Genomic DNA, 9647 nt, shown 5'->3' on the forward strand with positions numbered 1-9647 from the left:
GACATTACAGGACACACCACACAGGTGCCCAGAGTTGTGGTGCTTTGCACCAGAGCTTGTGCAAAACCCCTGTGCAAAGGTGGTGACAGTCACAGGGGCAGCTATTCAGAGCAGGCACTGAGCTGGGGTGCAGGCAGAGCATCCTCTGGGATGGACACTGCCTCCTTTGCATCCTTCACTTCAACTGGATTTCCCCCCCAAAAAAGCAGTGGCTGAGGCTGCACCTCTTCAGAGCTCAGCTTTGTGCTGAGACAAAGATCTGGAAGGAATCCCAGCCCTGATGCCCTGGGATTGTCAGGGGAAGGCAAAGGTGACAACACTTAGAGAAAAGCAAAGAACACACTAGAAGAAAAAAAAAGCCAGAAGCATCATCCTTCACCTGTACCCCTCCTTGCCAGCAGGTACCAGCATCACTCCTTCCTTTGATTTCTCACTCCATAGGCTAAGCCATGAAAAAATAAAATCTGCTTGGAATTGATGTGACTGGCTAGTGACAATTTCCTGATGGGAGAGAAAACTCAAACTGTCCTTGGAATAGATCAGCTTGACAGGAGGCACAGTGGGAAAGGGAATAGTTTGACTTTGTAATTGTCAGCAGTAACTCAACTCCAGCATCAACAGACACTTTTTCTACCCAAACTGGCATCATTCAAGTACTTCCAGGTGTCCTTGTAAACTCATCAAGAGAGCAAAGTATTCCCTTCTCTGCTTCTTAAAAAAAAGAAAAACTAGGGAAAAAAAGATTTCTACCATCCTCCCTCCTATTTGCTTTGGGCAGGGATAGAGTGATGTCATCTCTGCAGATGATGTAAGAGAGCAGACACCTGCTATGAAAATGGAATTTATGGAGGGGGAAAAAAAATCCCTTCACGTTCCCAGCTGCCTGCTCTGGGAGAGAGGCAGAAACAAGAGACTGACCCAGGTGCTTCCCTGGCCCTCAGACTTTAGGCAGGACTCTCAAGAGCAGCATCTGTACTGAGGAACAGCCAAGCAGCTGCTCAGAGGGTTCACAGTGACATTATTCCCCAGGGACCTGGAATGTTTCCCACTCCCAGGGTGCCACCACAGCTCGGGTGGACAAAGCCTGTGCTCCCTCAGGGGAAAACTCCTGACCTCCAGCACTGAGCCAGCACCACATCTCTGAGGTGCAGGAGCAGAGGAAACCTTGGATTATTCCCTTTGGAGCAGGGTGCTGTTCCAGCAGCTCACAGAAAGCAGCAGGTGAGTGCTGCAGTAAAATTCCCTGCATTTCCTGCTGTCCCACACCAAATTTTTGCTGGTTTTGGTACCTATTCGGTGCCAACCCTCTTCCCTGCCTCTCCCACCCATCCCTTCTCTGCTCCATGGAACCAGGCAGGAGACACAAATACAAAGAAAGAGCTCAGCCCCAACAAGCTGGACCTGCAGCCTCTTTTCTTGGCATTAACCACACCTTGTACCTCCTGCCCTCCCTCCCACCACTGTTCCTCTACCCCACAGGACAGACTGCATCCACACTCCCAGAACAAACCCCAAGTCCAGCTGGTCCGTGAGAAATCACCTGTGAACCTTCCTCTCCTTTCCCTCACACTCCCTGCTGCAAAACTTAAAAAATGCCCCCCCAGATAAAGGCTGGAGCACCAGCACACTGCCAGCCCCACTGCCCAGCATCACCCTGCACTGCCTCCTCTCCACAGGCTCTTATCAAAGGCTGGACCAGGTCTGTGTGGGGAAAACACTTATTTACTGGATGGATTTGCCCAGTACCCACAGGGCAGCTTTGATTCATGATGAGGAAAAGCTCCACAGGAAACGTGCCCACAGCTCAGCGGTGCTTTGCCACCACAGCTGCTCCTCTGGGTGGGATTGATCTTCTTTCCCCTCCTTCTGTCACTTTCTCATATCCACCCTATCACACTGCACTTGTTCCAGGGTTCAGGGAAGTGAGAGCTGCAGGTTTTTCCTGGTAAAGGCAGATTAAAGAGCTGCCTCTCCATCCCAGGAAGGCAGAGGTCTCCACAGCTGGGCTGGTCCCAACGCACCCGGCTCACATCCCAGCTCAAGAGCTCGCAGTGACTCAGCCCAGCCCAGCCTGCAGCTGTCTTGGGGCACAATCAGGGCTTCCAAGAACCATTTCCATTTGAGTAAGAGAAAATCAATTTTTAAGAATCCCCTTTCTCTCAGAAGAGCAAGCCTCACATCCGTGTTCTGGGGAAAGCAGCAGCGCTCTCTCTGCAGGGTGATGCGTGGACAGGAGCTGGAAGGAGATGTGTGAAACATCAAACCTGCCTGAGATCAAGGGAAACAAACCCTGGCTCCTGTCCCTGGGATGCTTACACATGGTTTCCCTCACGGAGCTGAGGCTGTAAAACCCCATGGGGAAACCCACAGTTACCAAACACAAAACCCTTTGTGGATCCAGAATTAAAGGGAAACTCTTGCAGGTACCTGGAATGTACACAGAAACATCACACCTACAGGGGAGCTGCTGGAGGAAAAGCTGAGTGCTTTTCAAGCACCTTAGCACAGCACACACAAGGCTGATAAGAATTAGAAATTCACCCACAATTTCTGCTTGGTTATTTCTGGAGGCAGCTCCTCCAGCCCTCGCTTCACTCTCATCACCCTTCAAGAAGCCAGGCAGGGACAGGTGTAATTAATACCTGCAAAAAGCTGCTCTTGGGTAAGAAAGCAGCATCAGCAGAGCACAAGAGGCAGCCCTGCAGGTATTCTGAGCCCCGAGGACAACCCCAGCCCTGGCTGGCACCAGCCATCCTCTGGCACCTGGTGCTCAAAGCCAAATAATTTCAGGGATCAACCAAAAACCTGAAGGAAACAGGCTGCAGATGCTAACAGAGAGTGAACACAGGGAGCTGTACAAGCAGATCATCTGAAACACCCACCACATCCCTCTTTTTAGCAGCCTTAACCAGTGTGGAGCTGCTTCCAGACTTAAGGAAAACAGGTGCTGCAAAAGAGAGACAGAGCTTGGCACAGGGGCTGGTCAGGTCCAGGCTGGTCCTAAGGCAGCTTCACCACCCACCAGCACCTTCACCCCTCTTTCTGCACAATCTCATCTTTTTTTTCTTTTCCTGACCACCACAGGGGAGGCAGTCAGCACCAGGATTTGGCACAGGGTGGAGGATTTTAGTTCTGGGAACACCAGGGAAACCTCAGAAGTCAGCTGAGCACACGTGCACACACACACAGGTGTCACCCACTGCCCTGCCCTGTGCCAGCAGGGATTTTCTGGGGGTTTTACGAACAGGCACGTGGGGCTGGGCCTGTCACCTACCCCCAAGCACCTTTCAGAGGTGTCTGGAAGATGACAAAGAGCAGCCAAAGCCACAAATCAGCACGAGATCATCTTTGGCCAGGCTGCAACTTGGCAGCATGTCAGGAGAGAAACCAAGTGGTGCAGAGCAGCAGGGGACTGTGAACTATGCAGAGCAGCTTTCCTCAAAAGCCCTGACCATGAGCCCATCTGGCCCTCAGCACAGGAACCACATCACTCCTGTGACGAGCTGCAAAGACATCCTTGTGTCTGCAGCACAGCACAGCCCTGCAGCCATGCCCCCAACGCTCAGGGCTGATTCAGAGGGGCCATCCCAAGGGCTGCACACTTTGCTGCTTCATCACCTCCCTCTCAAGCCTCAACTTTCCCACTCCCACACCAAGTAAACCAAGATCTTGGTGCTACAGCAGAAAACTCCTCCATTGTGCAGCCTGTTTGTCCTTCATCAGCTCGAACAGGGAACAGTCTCCTGCAGGGAGGGATGAGGGCAGCAAAGGGAACATCTGCTCCAGCTGTGCCAAACGCCCTCCAGCCAGCAGGGTCAGGCTGCTGCCATCTCCAAGCTGCTGTTAACACAGCCCAGTGAAGACAAGCACAGCAGCCAGCCCACTGCTGTGTCAGCCATCCCCACGGGACCCCAGCGAGGAGGGAATTCACACACACACCACAAAGCAGTTTCTAACTGGCCTGCAAGCCCAGACAAGCTGACACACCCTAGATAACCCCGTCATCCTCCCCTAAACCACCCCCAGCCCATCCACGTAACCAGCCCTGCGTGTTTATGATCTGTCACACACATGACTGTCACCTGCCAGGCCCTGCAGGACAACTTCTTCCCCTCCTGTCCCTCTGTCCTGCACTGCTGGTCCCATCCACACCCATCACCCATGGATGCTGAGGGAGGATGTGGCTCTTGATGCTGGCAGGACCCCATCCCAGCTGCAGGGATTTATGCATTCCTCACAAGAAACCTCCAAGATCTTTAGAAATTAAATACAAAAATTAAAAGCTGCTTTTTACACTTCCCAAAAGGCACTACCACAGCAGGAGAGGAGGCAGCAGGGATGAACACTGGTGACAAGGGGCACTTGGTGCTCAACAGGCAGATCCAAGGGAGAAAAGGGTCCAAGGCATTCCCAGAGAGCTCCATCAGACACGAGCAGCTTGGCTGATGCCAGTGCCAAACCACAGCTAAGGTTAGCAGCCTCTGATGGGAAATTACTTGTATTGAGCACTCTGGAGGTTTCTTCCTTTCCAAACCCAGATTTGTCTTTGGTGGTGGTGAGGAGGGAGGAAGGGTGAATGCTCCACAAACAATTTCTGGTAAGTGTTGTCTCCTCCTCATCCTGCCTCCTCTTACAAGTTATGCTTTTAGTGGAAATTTATCTTTTACATTTGTTTTTTTAATAATTTCAATTGAAATGATGAAATTAAGGCTTAGAGCCCAGACCAACTCAGCAGTGCCCCTCCCTGGGCACAGTGCAGGCAAGAGGAGGGAGTTTGTGGCAGCTCAGTGGGTGCTGGAGGGGGTCCAGCTCATCCTCACTTCACCCAACTAGAGGTCCCCAGCACAAGGCAACGATTTCCTTCCTCCCCTACCCACTGGGACCCCAAATCCTGCCCTTCCCCTGGGACACACTATAACCCACCACATCCCACACAAGCAGCACCTCTGCTCCAGCCTTTTGCTGGGCAGAGAAACTGCTGCAAGAGAAAGGAGCACACAGGGAGCCCTGTCCCAGCTCCAAAAAAGGGAGCAGACTCAGATCCAGAGCAAACTGAGGCCCACTGGGGCCACAAGGCAGCCCTGTGACATCTGAGATTGCTGCAGTTGTGCCCAGTAATTCCAGTGCTCCTCAGGACAACAAACACTGGGACTCACAGCACTGCCACAGCACCACTGCAGCACTGCCCCCACACAGATAAGATTGTGAGAAGATGAAAAATCTCCCAGGTGGAAAAAGCCAACAGAAACTTCCAGTTTCCATTTTAAAAAAAATCCTCTCTGCCCTTTCCCCCACTCCAAATCCCTGACTAACACTTGACCTGTGCTACAGAGGTTTGTCAGCAAGAGGCAGCGGGTAAATCCAGCTCCACATGAACCCACAAGCCATCCTGAGTCACGCCAGCAAAACCCCAAACTTTTTGTTGATAGAGTAAAATCACCTCCCCAGCCAACACAAGCTCCTCTCCGAGCTCTTTGCCAGCAAACAGCCAGCCCAGGTTTTGCCTTATTAACCAACACAAGCAAACACCACCTTCTGCCCAAAAACCCACAGAGCCCCACATCTGCAGAGGGGTCATTCTGGGGCACAGAATCACCAGTACCAGAAAGCTGCTCCCAATGGGAGCCTCTACAAAGCACAGATGTGTTTCCTCCAGCAACAACAACCTCTGCAAACAAACTCCAGCTCAGCCCTGGACCACAGCTCCGAGCAGGAAAACAAAGGGATCAGCCTGCAGTGAGATCCATTATCCACTAAAAGAAAAGCAGGGAAGCATCCCTTCAGGGAGGGAAATGGATTGCTGAGGCACAGCTAAGTATTTATCACATCCAGCATGATATTTTCCAGGCACCCACCGTTATGGCAGCAGAGGAGGAAGGCAGGAGCAAAGTGCTGTGTTTGCTCTAGGATGGTTACAATTAATTGGATTCGAGCTCCCTGATGCTTCAACTCAAATTAAAAAATGGCTCCATGGGATCAGAGCTCCCACCTCTCCCAGCACTCACACCCTGGGAACACCAGGCTGGTGCCTGCTCTGCCTGGACACGACAGGAGCCCAGAGGCAAAGTCCTGCTTCAGCAGGTCACGACCCACACGTGTATTTTTGGCAGAGCTGCCTTTTTTTGGGGATGGTAGCTGGAAAAGTGTGAATGGCAGATGAGACAGTGCTGGATTCACAGACTGAATTGCATAACAGTGGTGTGCTCCCACGGAGGGCACAGCCAGGGCACAGCAGGGACGAGGCACCACCACTTATTTACCCACCCAGAATAGATGTGCCACGAGAACAAGCACCAGTTCATCCCCAGGTCCTGGCACTTCTCACTGCTGGTTTTTCCAAGCCTCTGTGGTAAAGCAGAGCTGCCTCCCCAGAGGCACAGCCTGGCTCCAGACAGATCCTGATCCCTCTCCCCAACAGCACCTCTATTGCCAAAGGACAATCTCCCTGCTAATGAAAAACACTTGTTTTTTAATTACCCAGCCATCGGTGCTGGGTGAGCCAGGACAGGACAAGCAGGTCTTCTCCCTCCCTCCCTCCCTGCAGCTGCTTTTCCCAGCAAACTCCAAAATTTGGGGAGACAACTGTTTCCCCACTGGCACACTCCTGCCTGTCCCTCCAGGAAGGGCTTCCCAAGGTCACAGCCAACAGCCCCAGGGATGGGCACAGGGATTTCCACGTGCAGGGCAGGCAGAAGATACACCTTGAGGCCCAGGGAAAAGGCAACAGCCAGGTTTTGTATCCCCAGAGTCTCAGACCTTGTATCCTCCACTGTGTTCCTGCACCCACACAAAGGCTGAAAGTTCCCTGAGGCTTCAATCCCCTCCTGCTTTAACCTCTGGCATACAACACCCTCCCTGCACAGCATCCATTCCCTGAAAAAGGTGGAACCTTTTGAAAAATCACACCCAGGCCCAGCCACATGTTGCAAGCTGCAGACAGAGGCTGTGTCCCTTGCAAAGCTCTGCAAGGAGGACACAGGGACAGCTCCAGAGCTTTGTTCCCAATTTTTTCCTACAGTGCCACCCAGGCCACGAGACACAGCTCAAGGGAACTCGGGTGACCTGAGAAAACAGGGAGTTTTTGCATACATGAGTAAACAAGATAACACAGGAGATGTTCTCCCACATACAAGATCCTGCGAGATAACTTGGATCAAGCAATGGGAAGAGGAAGAAAGAAAGAAAGCCAAAATCCTCCCTAAGCTCCACAAAATCCCCAGAAGGTGTTTATCTCCCAAGCTATGTTTAGTGCAGAGCAAAGGCCCGGCACAGCACCATTCCTATGGCCGGTGTCACAGCCAGCCACGTGTCCCAAAAATCTCCCGAGGCAGGAGACAGCCCTGTGACTAAGCCAAAGTGATGGCAGGTGAGTTCTGGAAGGCATCTGTCACAAAAAGAGCCAACCAAGAGCTTCAACACAGCGGCCTCTGTTTACAACCCTGAGCAACAAAAACCCAAGGAGAACCAGCAAAGGAAACCTGAGATTGTTCACTGAAATTCCCTAAGGAAAACTAGGGAAATTTAGCTTAAATTCAGGCTGCCTGAAAGAGAGGAAAGCAGCTGCCATGAGCAGCAGGTGCACACAGCCAGACCTGTGAGCATCCCTGGAAAAACCCCCTGGGAGGCAGTGCAAGCCAAGGAGAGGCAGGATGAGAGGAGGCAGATGTGTACCACACACTCAGGATCCACCCTCCTGCTGCTGCCCTGATGGAAGTAAAGGAGCTCAGGTCACACAGGGACTCGGAGCTGCCAGCACACGTGTGACACCTCCAGCAGAGAACACCAGGTAAACTTCATGAATGAACCAGTTTATCACAACCAACAAAAACCTGCACACACAGAGCAGCTCCAAACCTCCTCTGAGGAAAGCACCACGCTCCCAGGTGCTCCTCCAGGCATCACCTCTTGCTGCTTCCCCCAAAATCCTCCAGGCTCAGCTCGGGCATCATCTCCCGTGGGGCACAAGTGGTCCCTGGGCCAGGCTCACCTCGTCCCTCCATGCACACATCCGCCGGTCCGGCACAGGCAGCCGAGGAAAGGTGTGGGCTCAGGTGTCCCAGCCTTTTAAGAAGCCTGGATGATCCCTTCCAAGGCTGGATGGCTGGAGGCATGTGCTCCTACCTGTGAGTCAGCAGCTCCACTCAGCAGCTCCGAAAATCGCTGCTGATTCACCCCCTGCTTACACAGCAAACAGGAAACTCAGGTCCACATTCCCTCCGGATAAGACACGGATCGTTTAAAAACGGGGGGGGGAGGAAAAGAAAAAAAGTCACGGGAGGCGCGTTCATCTGCTCACATGGCTCCTGACTTCGAGTTTCCAGAGCATCACTCCCGCACAGGGAAAACCCCTCGAATTTTATTCCGCTGATTTGAGAGGCGGCAGCCACGCTCCGTGCGCTCCCTGCGCCGGTGTGCGCCCACCGCGCGGATGGAGCCGGCTTCGGGGAGCACCGGGACACCGGCAGAGCCACTGTCCCCATCCATCCATCCATCCACCCATCCACCCCGGCACGGCCACCGCAGGCCGATACCTGCCGGCCGGTGCTCACCTTGCGATGGGGACAGGCCACCTGAGTCACGGCCGTGCTCCATGAATAACCCCGGTGACACACGGTCACGTTCTCCGGCTGGGGACCGCGGGAAAGCAGCGAGACACTCCCGGGACACGCGGGCATCGGCTCCCGGCCGAGCCCGAGCACCGGCACGAGGTGACACGAGGCGACACCCGGAATCCCAGCCCGGTCCTTCCCACCCGGCTGAGCCAGGGCGAGGGCTCAGCCCAGGATTCCCGAGGAGCGGAAGCTCAAGGCAGGGAAAACAAAACTCGCCTGTTTTTGTCGCTCTCCCCACGCCAAACGCAGCCTCACCCCGTCCGCCGCGGCCCCTCCGCACATCCCCACTCGCAGCCCCGGGCATCGCGGCTCCGGCCCCTGCGACGCCGCCGCGCTGCGGAACCACCGGGGCCCGCGCAGAGGAAGCAGCGGGGAGCCCAAGGCCGGCGGGTTGGGCAGCAGCCCCGGCCCCGCGGTACGCCCCGGCCCCGCGATCACCCCCCCGGCCGCGGCCGGCCCTCCCGAGCCCGCTCGTACCTCTGGGCAGGGACATGGCGCTGTGCGAGCCCGGCGGGCCCGGCCCGAGCGGAGCCCGCGAGTCCCGCCCGCCGCGGCCCCGCCGGCAGCCGCCCCGCCGGGCCCGCCCCCGCGCCGCCATTGGCCAGCGCCGAGCGGAGGCGGGGCTAAGGCCCCGGCGCGGAAATGGCTTTGCGGTTCTCGGGCGCGGCTGTGAGGGTGAAGTGAGGCGGGCGGGCGCCGCTGCCCCTCAGGAGAGGTGGCCTCGGTGTCCCCGTCGCTGGTGTGGTCCCGCCGCGGAACCCGCGGGCTTGGGGCGCGGAGCATCCCCGTCCTGTGCTGCTCCTCGACCCGTGCACCTCACCTGTCAGCTAAGGATGGTCAGCTCACCACATCTCCCGTGGGTCCTGCACGGGTGCCATCGGTGTGTCCGGATGGGAAATGGACGGGGAGTCAAGGGAGCGGCTGGAGCTGGGCCAGGGAGGGTCGGGTTGGATATCAGGGAAAGGTTCTCCCCTCAGAGGGTGTTTGGGCACTGAACAGGCTCCCCAGGGGATGAGCACAGCCCCAAGGCTGCCA

The 9647-nt window shown here is 55.1% G+C and overlaps 1 protein-coding gene across 1 annotated transcript in view; it reads right to left on the reverse strand.

Annotated features, from left to right (window-relative positions):
• Positions 1–9178, reverse strand: part of MAP2K3 (mitogen-activated protein kinase kinase 3) — a 30117-nt gene extending 20939 nt beyond the window's left edge. The window contains exon 1 of the mRNA XM_059861384.1: positions 9090–9178. Within this exon, the coding sequence (XP_059717367.1) occupies positions 9090–9105 (16 nt within the window). The 5' untranslated portion in view covers positions 9106–9178. The remainder of the gene's footprint in view (positions 1–9089) is intronic.
• Between the last annotated feature and the right edge of the window lie 469 nt (positions 9179–9647).

Source organism: Haemorhous mexicanus, chromosome 17 (genome assembly GCF_027477595.1).
Source record: "Haemorhous mexicanus isolate bHaeMex1 chromosome 17, bHaeMex1.pri, whole genome shotgun sequence".
Classification (NCBI taxonomy): Eukaryota; Metazoa; Chordata; class Aves; order Passeriformes; family Fringillidae; genus Haemorhous; species Haemorhous mexicanus.